Source organism: Neomonachus schauinslandi, chromosome 5, assembly GCF_002201575.2.
Source record: "Neomonachus schauinslandi chromosome 5, ASM220157v2, whole genome shotgun sequence".
Taxonomy (NCBI): Eukaryota; Metazoa; Chordata; class Mammalia; order Carnivora; family Phocidae; genus Neomonachus; species Neomonachus schauinslandi.
This window is the reverse complement of record NC_058407.1, coordinates 152,285,848-152,308,181: the sequence shown is the minus strand read 5'-3', so window position 1 is coordinate 152,308,181 and position 22,334 is coordinate 152,285,848. Positions and strand designations below refer to the sequence as shown.

At 41.7% G+C, this 22,334-nt stretch overlaps 1 protein-coding gene across 1 annotated transcript in view; it reads left to right on the top strand.

The window, feature by feature from the left end:
- GPR139 (G protein-coupled receptor 139) overlaps window positions 1-16,163 on the top strand; it is a 38,665-nt gene extending 22,502 nt beyond the window's left edge. Inside the window, exon 2 of the mRNA XM_021698297.1 lies at window positions 15,229-16,163. Coding sequence (XP_021553972.1) covers window positions 15,229-16,163 — 935 coding nt within the window. The remainder of the gene's footprint in view (window positions 1-15,228) is intronic.
- The last annotated feature ends 6,171 nt before the right edge of the window (window positions 16,164-22,334 follow it).

Here is a 22,334-nt window from a genome sequence, read left to right as displayed (position 1 = left end):
CCACAGATGGCTGTCATTCCCTCATGGGAAACCACCAGGTAGAACTAAATAGTGGCTGCCCTCTTGAAGGGGACATGAACTGTCCAGTTCATTTAAAGGCCCCTGCATGCCCACCTCACACATTGATATATTACCTGCCTGGCCCTGTTGCCATTTGAGTTTTCAAACCCTCGCATAAAGCCATTGATGGGAGAGCAGCAAGTTTAAAATGACTCCCCAGGGGGCCTTGGAATGATTTATTCAGTAAGTTCGGAGCACTCTGAGCCCAAGGAATGGGTCTTATACTCCCAAGAGCCTATTCCAGGCTTGGCACATAGTTGGGCATCACTAAATTTATTTTTTTTTTGAAGATTTTATTTATTCATTTGACAGAGAGAGACACAGCGAGAGAGGGACACAAGCAGGGGAGTGGGAGAGGGAGAAGCAGGCTCCCCGCTGAGCAGGAAGCCCAATGCAGGGCTCGATCCCAGGACCCTGGGATCATGACCTGAGCCGAAGGCAGATACTTAATCAACTGAGCCACCCAGGCGCCCCGGGCATCACTAAATTTATGTTGAACTAAACTGGATTCACATGGAAGATTCTGGCACAAAACCTCTTCAGGGGAGAATGGTAGTCTCAAAAAGATCTCTCTCATACTGAACACTAAATTAATTTCCAGTTGCCATTGATCTGCATCGCCTGACTCATTTTCTGCAGTAAACCCTTAGTAATCTTCCAGTCTATTCAAAACTGTTAACCAGCACTTCTGCATGTCTATGATGTTGTGTTAATCTATATCTGTAGTCATTCATTCAACAGAAAATTTATTGAGCAGCTACTGCATGCCAGAAACTGTGTAAGAGGTTAGAAATATATTAGCAATAATAAGCAAAGTAGTAACACTTCCTGCCCTTCAAGATTTCTGACCTGTCTAATGGTAATGATGGTAAAATTTATAGAGCATGCATGGTACCAGGCACTATTCTAGGCATTTTTCCTATATTCATTCAATGTTCACAGAAGCCTGTGATAGGTGCCATATCATCATTCTTTTCATAGATGAGTAAACTGAGGCACAGAGAGGTTAAGTAAATTGCCCAGGATGGCACATCTAAAAAGTGGCAGAAGCTAGTTTGAACCCTAGCGGTCTGGCTCTAGAATCTGTTCTCTTTGCCCTTGTCTTTCTGGAATGACTCTAGGAGCCCATGAAATGCCTCTCAAAGTCAAAGTGGCAGGCATTACAGTTGTGGTCAGCTCCACTGATGTTTACAGCAATGGAACCGCATGTAGGTAGATTAATCATAGTAACACGCTCTGGAATCTATATACTAGTGAATATTTGGGTTTTTCCTGATACCATGTTACTGCCTTTCCTTTTTTTAAGTTGGAGACCCTTGATGCAGACCTAATACTGGAAAGCAGCTGGAGGTACAAAGTCGCCAACTAATTGCTGCCGTTTATACACAGCCTTAGCTTCAGGGCAACCAGCTGTCCCTAGGAAGTAGTCCCTGAGAAGGGAAGCCTTCAGGCTAGAAAGACAGCATGGATCATTGGCTGAAGAATTATTTATCTGTTATATCTATTATGTTCTTAGCTCTTGACTGTGCCGCCCACAGTCCTGCCTCCTTAGCTCATGCCATTCCTGCATGTTGAAGTGCTCATCTTCCTGGTCTCCTCCTTCATGCCTCTGTACAGCCTTCCCTGGCCCCAGTGGTGGGCCTTGTTGCTGCTCTCTCTCCATGGGCCGGAGAAAATGCCTAGACCAGCCTCGTTCACACTTGCTGCTTGGTCATGCAACCTCTTTGCCTTTCTGACTCTCTTGCTAGGGAGGAGAAACCTACCTCCTCTCATCAGCAGCCTCAGCCCTGGGAATGGCACATAGCACATGCTATTTTAATGCAAGAAGGCCCAGAGAAATGTGTGACTTACCCAAGGCCACAGAGCTAGTAGAGAGCAGAAAAGAATTCTATTTGGTCGACATAGATTTGTAAGCTCCGTGTGGACTTTATCCACTTGTGTGTTTCCACATCGCTGCATCTCCCATGTCTGGCACAGCACCTAGTTCATGGTGGGTGGCTCAGTGAATGTTTGTTGAATGAGTAAGTGAGGACTAACTTCGTTTAATTCTTCCTTTGTCCTTGCTGCATGGAAGAAGACAGGCAACGGAAAATGAAGGCTTTGTGTTGACTGCGTTTTGTATGCACAATTGATAAGCTATTTGCCCGAAGCTAAAAATACCTACCCCTGGCAGCTATTGGAAGGCAGATGGATGGTGCTTAGCACAAGATGTTTAATCAAACAGCGACAACCTGAGCAGAGCCACAATTAGCCTCTGACACCCCAGTGAACTCCAGATGGAAGAGTCTGGAAGCCTCTGACTTCCTGTAAGTCCCCTGGCACCCAGTGACCATTACCCTGGGTCCACAAAACAGCACAAACAAATGAGCATCCTGTATGCAAGGCAGTCACAAGCAGGAAGTCAGGGGATGGGCAGTGTGGGCCCAAACTGAGCACCCAGGACAAATACGAGGGAGAATTAGCCAGTGGGGAGCATCATTCAATATTGGAAGGGGCAATGGAGAGTGCCAGCTGATACACACTATGTAAAAAAAAAAAAAGGAAAGAAAGAGAAAGAACAAACTGGCCTATTTCTATATAATGGTCAGTTCACTAGAGCTAATTACAGAAGCATCTGGACAAGCACGTGCATCAAATGGGCTCTAAAGTCTAATAAATTGTTTTTGAATCCTGAGTCCAGCACACACTTGATGTCTGACTGGGCCAGTTTCTTAGCCCACTGAGCCTTAGTATTCTTGTCCCTATAATGGGGATATTAAGAGTACTTATCTCCTAATGTCGTGTGAGGATTCCATTTAATGCATGTAAAACTTCTAACAAGTGAGCCGCACATGGTAGATGCTTGATTAAGGGAACGTTACTAATAAATGTGCTCAGCTCTAATATAACCTATGTGATATATTTTATTTTAGATATTATAATATTAGGTGATATTTGATATTACAGACCTGAAAACTGCTTCATGGATATGAAAGAAGGGGTTCAGGACCTGACACACAGTAGGCACTCATGTCTGTCAGGGGCCCTGAGAAAATGGTGGTGGGTCTTCCTCTCTCATGCCTCTTTGCCTTTGCACATGCAGCTCCCTCTCCCTGGAGAGCCCTTCCTTATCTTGCATGCCTCTTAAACCACCACTCACCTTCACTAGATGTGAGCTATGATACTATGTTTGTTATTATTGCTTTACTGGTAGTGGGCTCATTTTGCAGATCTGGAAACTGAGACCCTGAGAAAGGAAGTGGCTTTTCCATGGGCACACAGGGGTCTATGTCAGAACCTGAGGGAAGCCTGAGGCATCTCCTAACAAAACTGGGATGCCTAGGTCACCATTTTCCCCAGTCTTATTAAGATATAATTGACCTACGTGGCTGTGTAAATTTAAGGAGTGGAGCATAAGGGTTTGGCTTACATATATTATGAAATCATAGCCACAATAAGCTTACTTAGCATCCATCACCTCAAACAGAATAAGAAAAGAAAGCAAAAAAAAAAAAAAAAGGATTTTTTTTTCCCCTTGTGATGAGAACTTTTAGGCTCTAATCTACATTAACAACTTTCACAGTATATCAGACAGCAGTGTTAGGGACACTTTTATTGACAGAGTATGAATAAGTCACAGGTCTTTTCTAGAGCCAGTTCTCCCATCCTCCAGAAATAGACTGGGAGAATCCCCTGCCTAGACTTGCCCATGCTTCTTCCTCCACGTCATCAGGCCTTTGCCTAGTTCAGTTCATCACCTTCGCAGGACTGGTCATCACACTCACACATACTAACCAGGGCCACTTTCTGTGTGCTCTGCCTGTGCCAGGCTCTGTGCTAAGAGCTTTATGCATGTGACCTCTTCTGATCCCCCAACAACCCTCCAAACCAGACACCACTCTTACCCCTACTTTACTGAGGAGGAAGCTGAAGCTCCTGGTGTTACTTGCCCAAGAGTGCCAGCTAGAAAGGAGCAGATGTGGGTGCTAACCCAGCTCCTCCATACTCCAAAATACACGCCTGTGATTTAAAGGTGCTTGTCCTTTCCGGTAACTCTTGTGCCATACGTTTGTTAGACAGCTCAAGCCGTGCCCCCATCTGTCTCTGTGACAAACCCTAGAGCTCAGAAAACACAGCTACATCCATCACTTGGTATGAAACTTGACCCAGGATGGTACCACTGAGTGCTTTCAAAATACTTTTTCAACTTACCAGCTGTGCCATCTTGAGCAGGTGACTAACCATCTCTTTATCAGTTTCCTCGTTTGTAAAATGGAGACCATAGCCTACATTCTCCTTACACTGTTATCCCCTTATAGTTTTCTTTAAATCAACTCATTTTTTAATAAACTGAACTTATTTTATAAGCAAGTTTTTATCACTACCCTAAATAACATTCCTCTAATACCGTTTAAACTAAACACATAACTTTTAAAGTAAAACTATTCATCAGTGAATCACAAAAAATCACCTCCTCTCTACAGAGCCACCAGGCTTACAGTAGGTGCTCAATGCACGGCAGTCATAAGAAAATGAACTTTGGCACTAAGAAGTATGGTTTGGAAACTTTTTTGAGTCTATTGGCCAACTTGAGATTTAGCAGTTGTCATGGTTACCCAATGACACTGCTCTTGGTCAAAAAGGCAAAAGTAATTTTTCAGTCAAGAGTAGGACAACCAGGGGCGCCTGGGTGGCTCAGTTGGTTAAGCGACTGCCTTCAGCTCAGGTCATGATCCTGGAGTCCCTGGATCGAGTCCCACATCGGGCTCCCTGCTCGGCAGGGAGTCTGCTTCTCCCTCTGACCCTCCCCCCTCTCAAGTGTTCTCTCTCATTCTCTCTCTCTCAAATAAATAAATAAAATCTTTAAAAAAAAAAAAAAGGACAACCAATTGGCCCAGATGAATGTGATGACCAGCCAGATACGTGAACTCACTTTTCCAGACTGCCTTGAGTCAGACTGCCCTGGCAACCATCTTAGCTCTTGCTGACTATTCATCTGCAATGGGCAGCCTTACTAGGTCTCAACTCATTCTGGTCTACAATGGAAACCACTGCTTTGTTAGGTTCTGGGAAAACCAGTAAGACTGCACCCACATATGGGGTACCTGGGTGGCTCAGTTGGTTAGGCAGCTGGCTCTTGATTTGGGCTCAGGTCATGATCTCAGGGTCGTTGATAGAGCCCCACATTGGGCTCCGTGCTTACACTGCTCAGTACAGAGTCTGCTTGAGATTCTCTCTCTCTTCTTCTGCCCCTCCCCCTGCTCACGTCACTCTCTCTTTCTCTCTCAAAAATAGATAAATCTTAAAAAAAAAAAAAAAAAGACTGCACCACATATCCAGGGCCTGAGACCCTCGAGGCAAATCCACAGCATGTGTTCCACCATGGCAGGTATCACTAATCCATGCCAGCACTGCTAAGCCCAGGCACGGCTTTAGAATCCTTTTCAATAGGGCACATGACAGCCACTACCAATCAATTGAAGCTGAACCGTGTTTTGCCATTCCTAACTCAGGCTGTGCAATCACCCTTTGCATGAGACCCTAGAAAGAGAGGAAATACTGCCCCCAGCTTTGAAAAGAATCCACTCCAGTGCTAAAGGTAGTGACAAAGAGGGGTCTCCACAAGAAAAATAACAAGAGAAGAACGTGACAGTAAAGCTACAAAGAAAATTAAAGAGCTATAAAAATAAAAACTAAAATTTTAAAAGAACAAAGGCTATTTCAGAGAAAGCAAGAGACAACAGAGTCATCCTGTAATAATGGCTCTTAAGGGCCTTAGGTAACGGCCAACGTCCTTCTCCACCAAGCCAAGAAACAAAGTGAGGGAGGGGGTAGCGGATGGAATAGAGCTGCAGCTGGAGGGATTAGGTTAAAGGCAATGAAGGATTTCAGATAGGGTGACAGGGTTGTTTAGTGCCTGAAACGATCCATGGAGGGAAACTAGAATCTTCTCTGGGATTCCTGGAGAGCTCAGACTCTGACTCATCTCTGCTTCCAACACAGGGTCTTAGCCTCTAGATCAGTAACTGCTGAATTGAGCTGGCCAGGTGTAATAAGTAACAATAGGTAAAACTGAGTGCTCACTATGTGTCAAAAACTATGCTAAGCATTTCACACACGTTATTTCTATATATCTTTATAACAACCCATGAGGGTATATTTATTATGATGCCCATTTCAGATGTAGGAATTGAGGCTCAGAGAGATTAACCACTACACTTCCCAACCTCTTCCAACTAGGATAGGTTCTTACGTATCTGGATATTTTGGGTGAGGTTCAGCCTGCAAAGGACAAAAAGGGGGGGGGGATTTTCAGAGCCCTCCCGGGAATCTGAAAGGGACTGCCTATCCCATGGTGTGGGGAGACAATACCCGGCCTCCACCTTAGTAGTCCACAGTCAGTTTTGTGCCCCTGATAACCAAATGCAGGAAAGACATTCGCATTCCCAAGCTTCTGCCCTGGGGCAAGTGGAACAATGAGGAAACAAGGATGGCCACTGGCCTGCTAGTAGTTATCCCCTTACAGTCTTATATATATATATATATATAACCCCACCGTGGTTCCTGAGGTTGGAACCACAAGGTGGGAAAGCTGCCCTCAGGGAAATCCTTCCCTGCTCCCCTCCTAGGAGCCCTCAGGGCAGAACCTCCTGAAGACCTTCTAGTACCATCCACAGAGGCCAAAAACATTGAACATCAATTCTTGTCAGCACCATGCTTTATTTCCTCTTCCTCTGCCCCCTGAGATCCAGAATGGGACAGGTAACAGTGAGGAAGATAACAACTTCCAAGAGGCAATGCCCATCACACAAATCAGTCTGCACTCACTCCCGTGGTGGTCTAAAGAAGGGCAGTGCTGACTTCTTGCCTGGAAGGCTTAAACATTGCTTCTCCTATAAATCTGTCCTTTGGGCACCTCCAAGGAACCGCTAAAATAACACCACTGGAACTGCTTACCATGTTAGGGGTCCTTGTACTTCTATAGGGCATGAGGGCTGACTCTTCTAGCTCAAAAGACAAGCAACGGTAAGAAGGAGAGATGCATTTAAGTTACCCGGGATGGTGGCTGAATGGGGTGAAATTCACAAGAACATAGTTTAGGATGCAGAGAAAGAGTATTTGCAGAAGGGAACCTCAGGAATTTACTCAGCCCAGATAAGACATTCTCTGTCCTTTTCCGAAGACCTTCATGAACTGAGCAATTGTGGTGTCAAGGCCTGCTCCTGTTCACATAACTGCCATTACAAGCAAAAAGTTCTTCTTGGTATCTAACCTAAATCCTTCTGTAGCTTCAACTTGAGTTCTTTTCCTTTTTGCAAATTTTCTTAGCTACCTTTAGGAAAAAGAGGGAGAGAGGGAGGAAGAGAGAAAAAATGTATTTTCGTTTAAACCAGCATTTCTACTTTTGAGAATTTATTCCACAGGAACATAAAAAGATGCTTAAGAAAGTTCTGAAAAAAAAAAAAAAAAAAAAAGAAAGTTCTGTAGTGGCTAAAAAATAAGATAAAATACATAATGTCCAGCCATTGGTGAATACTGCATGAATATTATTGAGATAGGAGAAAAAATTCATGATTTATTTCTAATTGAAAAAAAAATCAACTTGCACAACAGTTTTATTGTATGATCTCATTGTGTGGCAGTAACCATTATTACTAATTATATTTATAATTTATAATAACTGCAGTCACTTTGGGGGTTCCATTGAGCTGGACATCAAAGATGGCTCACTCACATGAGTGACTGATGTTGGATTTGGCTATGAGATCACCTAGGGCTTTCAACCAGGGTCCTGCACATGGCCTTTCTGATGTGGGAGAGCTAGGTTCTTGTCTCACGGGGTCGGAAGACTGAATCTCGCGGACAACAGAGAGTGAGTAAAGCAATAGAAGTTTATTAAGTGAAAATAAAGAAAAAGCTCTCAAGAGTGAGAGGGGTCCCAACAGGTTTGCCAACAAGGGCCTTTAGGGTTGGTCTTTTATAGAAAGCTAACCGGGGAATTTAAATCCTTTTAACATTTCTACTGATATTACCATTGAGCAAGGACTAGTGATAACACCCTCAACAGCTTACTTCCTTTTCAGGGTCTGGTTATTCTTTGTTGGTCACAGGTGATTATCTTAAAGACACCCACCCCACATGACCCACCCCACACACCTAGGGCAGGGTGGTCCTCCACCCCACACACCTAGGACAGGGTGGTCCGATTTGTCGCTTATCTATGGTTTCCCCACACCTCCACATTTTGGGGATTTCTGTGAGCCTGATCACATAGCCCCCTACCTATCTCTCCCTACCTAGTCTTACTCATTTCCATGTGACTTAGGCTTCTCATAGCTGGGGTTCCAAGATGGAACATCCCAAAAGCACATATTCAGAAGGCCCACTTATGACCTGGTCATATAGGGTCACTCCTGCCATAGTCTATTGGTCAGAAGTAAATCACAGGACCAGCTCCAATTCAAGGGGAGGAGACTACCCAAAGGCATGAATACTCAGAGGTGTGGTTCGTTAAAGGGCCATCTATGAGACTAGATACTATAGTATCTTTGGAAAATGAGATTTGGGCAGACTTTTACTTTCTGATGTGTAATGTAGTAGTTAAATATATAAACCCAGGAGGCAAAAAGCCTGGTTTACTGTCCTGGCTCACCACTTGTTTGCTGTGTGACCGCAAACAACTTACTTAACCTCTCTGAGCCTCAATGCTCTCAAATCAGTTCCAACATCATAGGTGGTTGTGAAGATTAAATGAGGTATTGTGTATAAGATACTTAGAAGTAAATGCTCAATAAAAGTGAGCTAATAATAATATAATTACATGCTGATATGTTTAATTTTTATAAGTGTTTTACTTTTGTAATTGAAAAAAATTTTTTTTTTAAGATGTTATGTATTTATTTGAGAGAGAGAGAGAGACAGAGATAGCGAGAGAGAGCATGGGGCGGGGCAGAGGGAAAGGGAGAAGCAGGCTCCCCACTGAACAGGGAGCCCAATGTGGGGCTGGATCTCAGGATGCCAGGATCATGACCTGAGCTGAAGGCAAATGCTTAACCAACTGAGCCACCCAGGCACCCCCCAAAAAACTAATTTTCAAAGACCAAAAAAAAAAGGAAATATAGCAGAACTAAGAGAGAGAAACTCAGAACTCTCAGTCAGTGCTCTGTTCCAGCTACTTCTTCCAAGGAACTTGCAGGGACCTTGTAGTCCTCACAGACATAGAAAGTAATTCTGGAAAACCTTGAGCCTTTCACTCTGTACAGTAAATAGTTCAGTGGTAGGGTCTGACAGCCAAACCTGTGTTGTTCTTTCAGCCACTCCCCAAATCCTCTCAAGTTTGAGCATAGTAAGCTGCAAATTACAGGAAATTAATTCCCCCAAGAATATAACCAAGAAGCTTTGCAATCACAAAACATGGGCTTTCTATTACCCAGGAGCTTAAACCTGTCCAGTGACACCATTGACAGAAAGGATTTGCTTTTTAGAAGCACTGACATTCTGATTGTGAAGTTCACTGGGGCTTGAGTTTCCACAACAACAGAGACTTGGGCCAGTTAGTTTGAGAGAAAAGCTGAGAAAAAGAATTTCAGATGATGATGACTTGGGTTTCTTTGTTTTTTTTCACCCATTATAAATACACACAGACCCTGTCAACACCACTCCTTTTCTTTGGGGGAAAATGCGCCTGGGTGGAAATGAAGGGATTTTTTGATATAGGTAATTACAGCAAATGTCAAACCTAACTCTATCTTCTCATTTCTTTTTCAGAAAATCAATACACAGGCATCGTTCCATTCCCCTCTAGGTCTGTGTGGCTCCACACACATGTTCTCTCATCCCAAGGATCTCCTAAGTGTGCCTGATGTTGCCTTGGGGGCAAATCTAACTGTACAAAAGAAATGGGTTAGTTTAGTGTCTGCAGGTTAGTTTCTCAAGAGAGGCAATTACTAGAAACTTAAGAAAATGTCAAATATGAATACAGCAATTTAGTTTGGAGATGATGACTTGCCTGACTTAAAGCATTAATTAGATGGGGCTGAAATATTTTTAAAGAGTTTGGATATGGAGAATTTTTAGCACCACACTTCAAATAGCACTCAACTAGGAAATAAGAGACAGTGGTGAAGAGTCACTCCCTGAAGAATATATCCAGCATTTATCCATTCCTGCCTCCTTACAGGCTGGCGGGTACAGCAGGGACATGAGGGAGAAATGACAGTACTTTTCTAAGTCAGAGGCAACCAAGGAAACAGGAATCACTTTCCTCCAGCTGAGAAGTCTTTCCTATGACCAAAAATAAACAACGCAGAACTTGATATACCATAACGTCAGACAGAACTACAGTCACCTTCTGGCTCCCCAACTTACTCAGTATGTGGCTTTGTGCAAATTACCAAAAATCTAATCCTCAGTTTCCTCATCTATCAAATGGGGATGATAATAGGACTGATAAGAAGCCTTTTTTCTGTTCCATGAATACCATGCTTACTCCCACCTCAGGGCCCCCACTGCCTAGAATTCTTTTCCCACAGATCTCTCCGTGGCAGATCCCTTCTTCTCATCCTTAATTGAACTCAAATGTCACTTTCCAATCTAAAAAATAATCTCCCATCAATTTGTCTCATCCCTGGGTTTTATTCTGGATAGTATCGCTGTCTGAAATTCTCTTGTACATTTTTATATTTGCTTATTGTCTGTCTCTCCCACCACACAATAAGCCCCATGATAAAAGGGAACTTGTACATTTTGTTAATCCTTGCATCTCCAGCACATCATACAGTGCCTGGCACATAGTAAATGCTCTGTTAACATTTGCTGAATGAGTGGACCCTCAGTCAAGAGCTAGTATTCATTGAGAACTTACCACATGCCAGGCATTGTTCTAACCACTTTATAAAAATTATCTCACTTGATTCTCAACACAACCCTCTGAGGCAGACATTCTTATTAACCCATTTTATAAAGAAGAAAACTGAAGTGCAGAGAGATCGAATAAATCTGCCCAAAGCCAAAAAGCCAGGAAGTAGTAGAACTAGGATGAAACCCCAGCAGCCCAGCACCAGACTCCACACACTTAATCCTGAGTCCTGATGCTTTTAGCTTTGATGGGTAAGCATCACACCTGAAATATTTCACAGCTTCTTTTTATGAAGCTCTGTGTATGATTAGATCAAAGTAGCCAGACTTTTGACCCACACCTTCTTCCAAATCCTTTACCCTTCATTCTGTATCTGTTCACCAGTCCCTCTTGTATCACTATGTGTGTTCTCATTTATCTCTTCAATACTTAGCTACTTGTGTGTTTTTCTATACTTTGAGTGGAGATTCTAAATGAGTGTAATACCAATTTGTTTCTACATGGGCACACAGAAGGTAAATGCTAAATACTTTTTGAAAAGATTTCTAAATGAATAAAACATTTTGGAATACTTTTCAACAGAACATAGCAAGACTGTTTAATAAAAGAGAGCTATAAATGCAAAAGTATAGAGAGAGTAAGTAGAAAATCAATATAAGCATTCCTTAGAAACCCAACTCTTCATGCTTTCCTCACTTCAGGGCCTTTGCATATGCTGTTTCCCTTGCCTGAAACACACTTTTTACTCCCACCCTTTTTACCTATTTCACCTTGAACATCATTTCCTCAAAAAACCTTTTATTGACCACTAATAGCACTTACAGCTTTCAATTATACATTTTCTGCTGTGGCTCTTCATTTGACATTTTTCTTGCCTAAAAGATTCTAAGCTCCATGAAGGCAAGACCATCCATGTCTATTTTGTTCAACATCCCCTCCCAGGGCATAGCTCATAGTCAATGCATAAAAACAATGCTGAATGCATGAATAAACTTTTGAAATTTCAGGTTTACAAATACAAAGAACTTTGCTTTAATGAGATGTCTTTTCTTAAGAGTGACTTAAAGTAGAATTCACTCGTTATTTTTCTCTTTTGCATACAGTGTAATATACCTGCATGGTACCCCCACCCCTACTTGAATTATCAATATTGTAGAGTGGTTTAGAGCATGGGTGTTGGTCCTGGGTTTGCATCCTGGCTAATTAATATAATCAGTACCTTAAATCTTCACCACTTCAAAATGTTATTTCAAAGTGCCTTGAACAAGAGCAAGAATAGCACAGACGTAAAACAAAAACAAAAAAACTGACAGTAGCAAATACTGAGAGGATATGGAGCAACTGGAATCTCATACTCTGCTGTTGGGAGTGTGAATTAGTAAAACCACTTTACAGAGCAATTCAGCTGAATCTGGTAAAGATAAAGATGCACATACTCTAGAACATAATAAATATACTTCTACATACATACTACCCAAGAGAAACTCTCACATATAAATACTTTTCGTGGAGAGTCCTATCAAGTTGTTAACTATAGCAGTTTTTAATAGCAAAACCTTGGAACCAATCTAAATGTACATTGTTTCATACACACACACACACACACACACGTCTACCCAATATGTGTATATATACATATAGACATATATATGTGTGTATACGTGTCTATATAATAAGCGTGTATATAGAAATATATAGAGACGTGTGTATATGTATAGATATATCTCTATGTATGTATATATGAAGATAAATTATAGTAAGTTTATATAACGGAATGCTATATAGTCGTTAAACTGAGTGAATGAGAGCTACGTGTATCAACAAAATAGGTCTCAAAAACATAGTGCTGAGTGGAAAAAGCAGGATGTAGAATGGATGGTTCACTATAAAGTAAGGGTATGCAAATGGGGCCCTGAAGATTACAGCACAGTGGTTGCCTCTAGGGAAAGAAAGAAGGAGGGAGGGGAAAGAATGGGCTTGGGGCAATTTCAAAGAGGACTTCAGTTGTGTCTATACTGTCAGTTCTTTTTAAAAAAAAAATAGATAAAACGTTCCTCATCAAATTTTTTAAATTTTACAACAAAGGACACTATTAAGAGAGTGAAAAGATGGCACCTGTGTGCCTCGGTTGGTTAAGCATCTGACTCTTGATTTTGTCATGATCTCAGGGTCATGAGATCAAGCCCTGCATCAGGCTCTGCCCTGGAGCCTGCTTGAGATTCTCTCTCTCCCTCTCCCTCTGCCCTCCCTACACCCCCTCAACCCCGCTCATGCTCTCTCTCTCAAAAAATTAAATTAAATTAAAAAATAACTGAAGCAAATATGGCAAAATGTTAAAATTTGTTTAATCCAAGCGATGAGTGTCCCAGGATGTGTATGTTACAGGACAATTTTATAAATGAACTAGTGTATAATATTTTTTTTTGTATAGTATTTTAAAAGGTGAGATTGAGAAAGGGAGATCCAGATGCCAGCTCTGTCACTGGACTTCAGAAAAGGGATATAAATTCTCTGAGAATTTTGCAAAATAGGATTAACAGTGTTGACTGTGAAAATGAATGAAATTAAATGTGAAGAATCACTTCTAGATATTACCCATCAGAATATCATTTTAGAATGAGTCCCTAATGGGGCGCCTGGGTGGCTCAGTCGTTAAGCGTCTGCCTTTGGCTCAGGTCATGATCCCAGGCTCCTGGAATCGAGCCCCACATCGGGCTCCCTGCTCAGCGGGAAGCCTGCTTCTCCCTCTCCCACTCCCCCTGCTTGTGTTCCCTCTCTCGCTATGTCTGTCTCTGTCAAATAAATAAATAAAATCTTAAAAAAAAAAAAAAGAATGAGTCCCTAAAGACTTTCCAGATGTGTCTAATTCAGAGAGACATTTGTTTCTAAAACTGATCAGAAATTATATGCATGCATTTTCAGGGGCGCTTGGCTGGCTCAGTCTGAAGAGTGTGTGACTCTTGAACACAGAGTCATGAGTTCAAGCCACACACTGGGTATACAGATTATTTAAATAAATAAAAACTTAAAAAAAAAAGAAAGAAATTATATGCATACATTGTCAAAACAAACTGGCCAAAAAAATAACTGCTACTGTTTATTCAAAAACTATATACATGCATTATATAGACATGTATAAAGACAAACTATTTATTACCGTGATGGCCCTGTGGGAGCGGTACTTGGGGGATTGGACAACAAGAAGGGAAATTAACTTCTCTCTGCTATTATTTTTAATAATGCACCATATTGTGGACTACAACTCTTCCTCCATTTATGATGGGGTTACATCCTGATAAACCCATCATAAGTTGAAAATGCATTTAATACACCTAACCTACCGAACATCATAGTTTAGCCTAGCCTACTTTAAACATGCTCAGAACACTTATATTAGCCTACAGTTGGGAAAAATCATCTAACACAAAACCTATTTTATAATAAAGTGTTGAGTGTCTCATGTAATTTATTGAATGCTGTACTGAAAGTGAAAAACAGGATGGTCGTACAGGTACAGATGGCTGTAAGTTGTGTCAGTTTTAAGTGCTCGTGATCACGTGATTGACTGGGAGCTCTGGCTTGCTGCTGTTGCCCAGCATAACAAGACAGTATCGTAACGCATATCGCCAGCCTGGGAAAAGATCCAAATTAAAAATCCCAAGTACAGTTTCTACTGAATGCCTATAGCTTTTGTACCATAGTAAAATCGGAAAATCGTAAGTCGAACCATCATAAATCAGGGACCATCTGCACCTACTCTAAAAATAAATAGAATTTATCTTTAAACTAATCTGAAGGTCATGATCTTCTCCACGCCTTCAATACTAAATCTATGTAAAAAGGAAAGGTCCTAAAATCCAGGTTGCAAAAAGGTTCTTAAGAGGTCAGTCTCCTTCCTGAACACATGAAGGAGGGAAAGCCATCCCACCCCGTATTTTCCTGCATGCACTTGGACAAAAGAAAGAGCATAGGATTTGGGATTAGGGGATCTAGGTTTGGTTCCTGTCACCAGCACTTACTAAGTGTGTGACTCTGAGTTCCTTAAGCCCTCTGTGCCCCAGTTTCATTTCTGAAGTTAGGACAATGGCAGCACCACCTCCAATGATTGTGTGAGGAATAAATAAACTACAATATGAGCATAGAATTTTGTCAAAATAGTATCCAGATGTCTGTATGAGATACAATTTGTAGTGCAGAGATTGTTCCTCAAAAGCATTGGTTCGGTCCCTTTGGCTGCCATGAGAGTGCCCATGAATGTATGCCTATGGCCCCATAGTAGCCAATAAAGTCATCTCATTTCAGAGATAAACCAGATTCTCTTCTCTCCACAGCAAATATCCTGACAGTGATCATCCTCTCTCAGCTGGTAGCTAGAAGGCAAAAGTCCTCCTACAACTATCTCTTGGCACTTGCTGCTGCTGATATCTTGGTCCTCTTTTTCATTGTGTTTGTGGACTTCCTATTGGAAGATTTCATCTTGAACATGCAGTTGCCTCAGGTGGCCAATAAGATCATAGAAGTGCTGGAATTCTCATCCATCCACACCTCCATTTGGATTACTGTTCCATTAACCATTGACCGGTATATAGCCGTCTGCCACCCACTCAAGTACCACACGGTCTCCTACCCAGCCCGCACCAGGAAAGTCATTGTAAGTGTTTACATCACCTGCTTCCTGACCAGCATCCCCTACTACTGGTGGCCCAACATCTGGACTGAAGACTACATCAGCACCTCCATGCATCATGTCCTTATCTGGATTCACTGCTTCACTGTATACTTGGTGCCCTGCTCTATCTTCTTCATCTTGAACTCAATCATTGTGTACAAGCTCAGGAGGAAAAGCAATTTTCGCCTGCGTGGCTACTCTACAGGGAAAACCACTGCCATCTTGTTCACCATTACCTCCATCTTTGCCACACTCTGGGCCCCCCGCATCATCATGATTCTCTACCACCTCTATGGGGCGCCCATCCAAAACCGCTGGCTGGTGCACATCATGTCCGACATTTCCAACATGCTGGCCCTCCTGAACACAGCCATCAACTTCTTCCTCTACTGCTTCATCAGCAAGAGGTTCCGCACAATGGCGGCTGCCACACTCAAGGCCTTCTTCAAGTGCCAGAAGCAACCTGTACAGTTTTACACCAACCATAACTTTTCCATAACAAGTAGCCCCTGGATCTCGCCGGCCAACTCACACTGTATCAAGATGCTGGTGTACCAGTATGACAAAAATGGAAAACCTATAAAAGTATCCCCATGACCCCATAGGCTTGGCACCTAATGCCTCTGTCTAATCTATTTCCAGATGGGAGGGTAGCCCACTTAAGAGTGCTAACCTGATTTCCTGTCTCCATGGACCGAGCAACTCTCAGACTGGTAGATGAGAAAAGATGGAAGAGAAGAAAGAAAAGGATCAATCTTGTTTTCATTTATGCATTCATTTTCACAATGTCACTTGACAGCAAAAGTTCCTACCAGTTTGAAGATACCTTTGGAGGTTGTGTCTTCACCCTGTGGCCAGTGAGGACACATAATAAACAGTCTACGACTTTGCCTTGGCACCATCTACAGTGGAACCACTATTGGGAACCACTCATTTATGTGACGCACCAAGCCACAGTAGCAGGTAGCTGATTCCACACTCTTCTTCCAAGAGCTGAGGTCAACCATCGCTTCCCTGTGCCATCCCCAGCTGCTAACAATGCTGACCAATTTGGGATTTTTCCAAGGTGCCCTTTGTCTTAGAGAAGGTTGTGGTCTTGAAGTGGCCCTGGAACCCTAAACTACAGAATGACACTATGGGGACAAGGGAGTATTAATCCCATCCAAACTCTGGCCAGAGCTTCTTTGGAAAGGCTCCAAATCAACGTAACTACGACCCTCAGACCCGGGTCTAAAATGCAGTCTTTCTATTCGCCATTATGTATAGATTTTATCTATCTCCTCCAAAATAAAGACCCCGCCTGGTGCGTGGGGGGAAAGGAGGATCTCTTGAGCCCAGAAAAACAAAAAAATAAGCCCACTCTTGCCATTGTTCCGATCCATCCCTGTGTCAGCTGTGTATGATCCCTTTACTCAGAAGAGCTTTCTTATTGCGGTACCACTCAAGCTTCCTGGAGAAGCGCTTTACGTGTAGAGTTGCCAACCCTGCCTCCTTGCTTGCTGAAGCCCTCACCAAATTGTTTTATTTGAAGTGACTTCCAAACGGGATTTAATTTTTAAGGGTCAGGAACTGTAGCTCTCCAGGTGTGAAGGGAGGCATTCTCCGCTCTGCCCCACAGTCTAGCTGGCATTGCTATTCAGCCACAAAGGCAGATACAATTGACATGGAAAGGTGCCCATGTTGTTTGCTTGTCTGCCCTTTGATGCATATGGCTCAAAAGGGTGGTTCCAGCTTTCAGTGAAGCTATTTAATCCAGATCTTTTGCAAAATGATAAAATATGAATCTATTTATTTGTTCTCCCTTTGCCTATCCAAGGCAAGAACAGCTCTACAATGTAATTAATAGGGGCTTCCCTGGGATTTACCACTCATGTGTGCACACACACATGCAGACACATGCTTGATTATAGTAGGCTTTTTTATGTATCCTGTGATGTGTTTTAAAAAGGAAACCCATGCTGGAGTTCCTCTTACTTAGCCTTTTTAAAAATTTCTCTTCCAGGTTCCCAGTATTTTTCCTGTTTTGGAAGAAATCTCCCAAAATGATTTTGGAATTTTATGATATTTTTGGTGACCAAACAAAAAGCAGACAGTCCTCCTGGAACACTTGGTTCCCCAGGTTGGATTCTTACTACATTTTTAGTCCTAAATTGGAAGGCATGTCTACCCTTTTTAAGGGAATTTGCAATAAATGAGTGTGGTAGAAAAGGCCTCTGTGCAACACATGCCCTAAACTTTAGTCAATGCCCTCAATACTAATTCAATATAATTTTAGGTTATGGTAGTCCTGATGATCCTAATTCCTACTCCTTTTAGATGATTGCAGTAGAGTCTCATCTTACCCAAGATTAAATTCTAAGTCAGTGCAAAAGAAAAAAATCTGGCAGAGCCAAAGTTACCTCTGCAAAGTCATCAGGAAGGAGCCATGTTGGAGACCACCTTCTATCCCTTATAAAATCTAACTCAGCGAAGTTTTTCTCCAGCAATAGAACAGATTACCTAGATCAAGGACAAGACAAAGTTGGTGTGCACTTAGGGACTATATTATATGACTCTAATGTATCTTAATGAGAACATTAAGATCACACTGGTACAGCAAAATGCTCCCATTAGAAGAGGTTCATGGAAATTGTTTGAGGGACAAGGAGGTTAGTATGTCCTATGTCACACTATCCCCAGGGCATATGTGCATCCAGTGGAATGGTGGGCAGACTCCTCCACATCTTTTAAATTGCATTTCTTTCTGTTTCTTTTTTGCCAAGCACGTGTAGTCTGAGTATGTCGTGTTCATTAAATGTGTGTATGATGCGATTCCACCAGACCCCCTTATGAATGAACATTGACCAAAGGCTACCTACACCGAATATATATTTATTTTTTAAACACATAGCTCAAAAAATGCTAATTTGAGCTATATGTGGATGAGTCACAGTGCAATAGCTATAATGATTAAGCAATTCCTCTTTAAGAATGTATGCAAGATGGAAAATATGTGTGTGGGTCTCAGTGCTCTCTGCTCCACATTTTTTATTGTATGTAAAAATTGTTGATGTTTAAAAATTAAAAAAACTGGGTGTGCATTTGGAATGTTTTCCTCATACACTCATTTATTACTTCTCTTACCAATAGAGGCCGTACCAAGTAGTATTGTGATCTTTTTTCCTTCTGACTATATTTTATATTTTGACAAATAATATTTAAAAGAGGTCTGATTCTTGAAGGCACTTCAATGAGTTGTCTTCTGGTTAAAATGCATAAGAGTGCCCACTGGGTTAGGTTGATACATATGTCCTAAACTTTATTTCAGATAATCTATGGACTTTTAATTTATTATTATTTATAGTAATAATTGTGGACAATAATGATAAGGTTTAAATAAAAAAAAAACAACAACTTTTAAGCCTTTTCTTTCAGGCCAGTTTTGGAAACAGAGCCTTGAATTTTGAAGCCTATCTTGTAAACAGCTGCTGTTGATGGCATTTAAGCAATTGCCTTATATCAGGTTTTTTGTGAAGGACTGTTAACTAGCATCTCTCTTGTGTGGTTTGTGTCCTTGGCTGGACATGCAGTGATGCTACCTACACATGTACATGCTTTTTACTGGACAGCTCAAGCACTGAACTGTCTCATGGGGAAAGAAATGAGGAGCATGACAGACAAACCATAAAAGACAGACCACGAGTAGGTATGAACTTCCATTTTGCAAACATTCTGCAAGTGGAAGATTATTTTGCACAGTTGGTGCCTACTGGTCCAACATGAGGGGCCTATCTGAAGTGAATTAAAGACTATAATGTTGGCTATTCCAGTTCAAAGAATGGAATAGAATGTTACCATAGAAGAATAGTAAATGTTCATATTTTCTTAATTAGATAACATATTGTGTTTGAACTTGTTTGTATTATAATAAACTCTAACATGGTGCACTCTTGGTGTTTGGAATTTGCATATATGTTCAAGCTATGGCAGAACTCGGACTAAAAATTTTTAAATGAGCATTTTCCTTATACTTTATGCTGGTACTAGAATGAGACCTGAGTCCCACCTGTCCCTTAGTTAGCCAGATATATTTCAGAATTTAAGACCACTGAACTCTGCTTCCTATAATCCTAATAAGGTAAAGTTTACTGGGTATAAATCTGAATTCTCTTCTGACTTCATCCTCTACATGTCTTCATGACAGTGATGGCTATAATCGTAAGTGGAGAACTAGCATAATGGCTAAGAGCTTGGACTTTTTTTTTTTTCATAACTTATTTGTAACTGGAAGTTTGTATCTTTTGACCCCCTTCACCCATTTTTCCCACCTTCATCCCCCACCTCTGGCAACCACCAATTTGTTTCCTGTATCAGAGCTTTGTTTTTGTTTTGTTTTGTTTTTTAATTCCACATACAAATGAGATCATGCAGTATTTGTCGTTTCTCTGTCTGACTTATTTCACTTAGAGTAAAGCCCTCAAGGTTCATCTGTGTTGTTGAAAATGGCAAGATTTCATTCTTTTTTATGGCCGAATAGCATTCCATTGTGTATATACACCACATTTTCTTCACCCATTCACCTATTAATGGGCACTTAAGTGTTTTCATACGTTATAATAGCTTGGATGTTAAAGCCAGACAATGGGCATGTCCCAGCTCCCCCATTTACTAGATGGGTGGCCTTTAACAATTCCTTTAAGATCTCTGAAAGACTGTCCTCAGATAGAAAATGGTACAAAATTTAATTTTTTCCAGTTGCATGCAAAGTAAATAGAGGCTCTCAAAGTCAGGAAATCAAGGTCTGGAGTCAGTTATGGCAGGCTATAACTTTGCTGGCTATGCCACTTCCTAGCTGTGTGGCCTTGGGCAATGTTCTCAATCCCTCTGAGTCTCAATTTCTTCTCCATAAAATAGGGCTAATAGTAATTCCAATACATTCCTCATGGGGTGATTATTAATGGTAGAGCTAGAAAGAGCTTCCAGTTGCACATCATTTTACAGGTAAGGATACTAGGCCAAAAGAGGTTAATGATTTTGTTCAGAGTAGTCACTAAACACTTCATGCTTTCCACTTTACCTCATTGCCTTCTCTGCAAGATCCTGACTCCTCTCCCCTCCACCAAAGATCACATTATTTTGTGCCCTTTTTTGACCTGAGTATACTGCATAGTTTTCCAACCTTTCAAACCCAGGTCATCCAAGCATGAGATATATTATAACAGCATCATAATTAAAACACTTGGCTTGACCTTTCCCTGAGGCAGAATTTTTTTTAAGTTGACTCTCTGGAATCCTAACCATAGCTCTTAAACTAGCTATGCATTTCCCACACAAACCACCATCAATTCTGACAGCCACCCACAAACTATTGTCACAATCTATCTTTGCGTCAACTTGGAGAATGAAAGTAACTTACAAGTTGAGAGGGAAGTACAGAAAAGCAAGAAATTTGCTGAGAAGGTGGCAAGCAGAAGCTGTAAGGCATGGCCACAGCATCCTCATTAATTTTGTTCACCAACTCAGGAAGGCGGGATAAAAGTGAGTTGGTGAAGGTTGAACTGTTAAATAATAATCTTTTTATTAGTGCACTCAGCTAAATGTGATGGCTCAGCCTCTATGGAGGGTGTGCAATTAATCCATGTACTTGCCAGACACAACAAGAGGGATAAGAGACTCATGTCTACTGGGATAAATAGATACTGTGAATTTCCCAGGTTTATTGGGAGAATGTGTCACTGTCATGCCTGAAAAAGAAAACTTTTCTGATTAAACAGGAGCAAAACAGAGCTACAGTGAAGAGATTCCTTCTCATCAACTCTCCACATGAGGAGTTTACTATGTCCACAGAGCTTTGTTACCTATTGAATGGCAATAACACAGTATTTCTCTCTACTGGAGAAGAAACAAAAGCATGTGAGACTTAAACTCAAGTATGAGAGATCCAGATCAAACCCAAAGGGGAAGTCTTCATAGTGATGTCTATACACTCCACAAATGGAGTTCTTAGCATCTGCTTCTCTGGGTATATTTCCAAATGGACTTTACATCAGAGTCCTGGAGGGGAGCAAATCTCACTCAGATGGTTTCAATGAAAAGCCTTTAACCAAGAGATTTTTTTTAAATGGTCTCAGCAAGATTAAAGGAACCAACAAGAGCAACTGAGATACCTAGGAACTAGAAATAACAGGAAGCCTTACTTCTCTACGCCTGATGGAATAACAGGAAAAAATAGTGTTAGTACAGCTCAGTGTGGGCAGAGCTTTGGAGGAGAGGCCTTCCAGCAAGCAGTGACACACCACTGCCAGAGATGTGATCCCAGAGAGAAAATGGAGGATCCCCAATGTCTTTTCCCTCCCTCCGATATCATGCTGATGCCCCCACTTGCAGAGCTCAAACAGAAGTCAGCCAGGAAGGCAGTGCGGGTGATGAGGTCCATAGTGACCAGGCCTCAAGGCACAAAACAGTACAAAATAGATCAAGGGTGAAGTGTGACAAGCAGCAATTGCAGAATAACGAGCAAAGCTTGGATTCTTATTTTACTATCACTGACTGCTGGAGAGGATCTTAGAGGTTTTTCCACTCAAATATCAAGGAAGGAAGGAAGGAAGAGAGGAAAGAAGGAAGGAAGGGGGGAGGGAGGAAAGGGGTAAGGGGGGGAGGGAGGGAGAAGAGGGAGGGAGGAAGGAAGGAAGGAAGGGAGGAAGGGAGGAAGGGAGGGAGGGAGGGAGAGAGAGAGAGAGAGAGAAAGAAAGAAAGAAAGAAAGAAAGAAAGAAAGAAAGAAAGAAAGA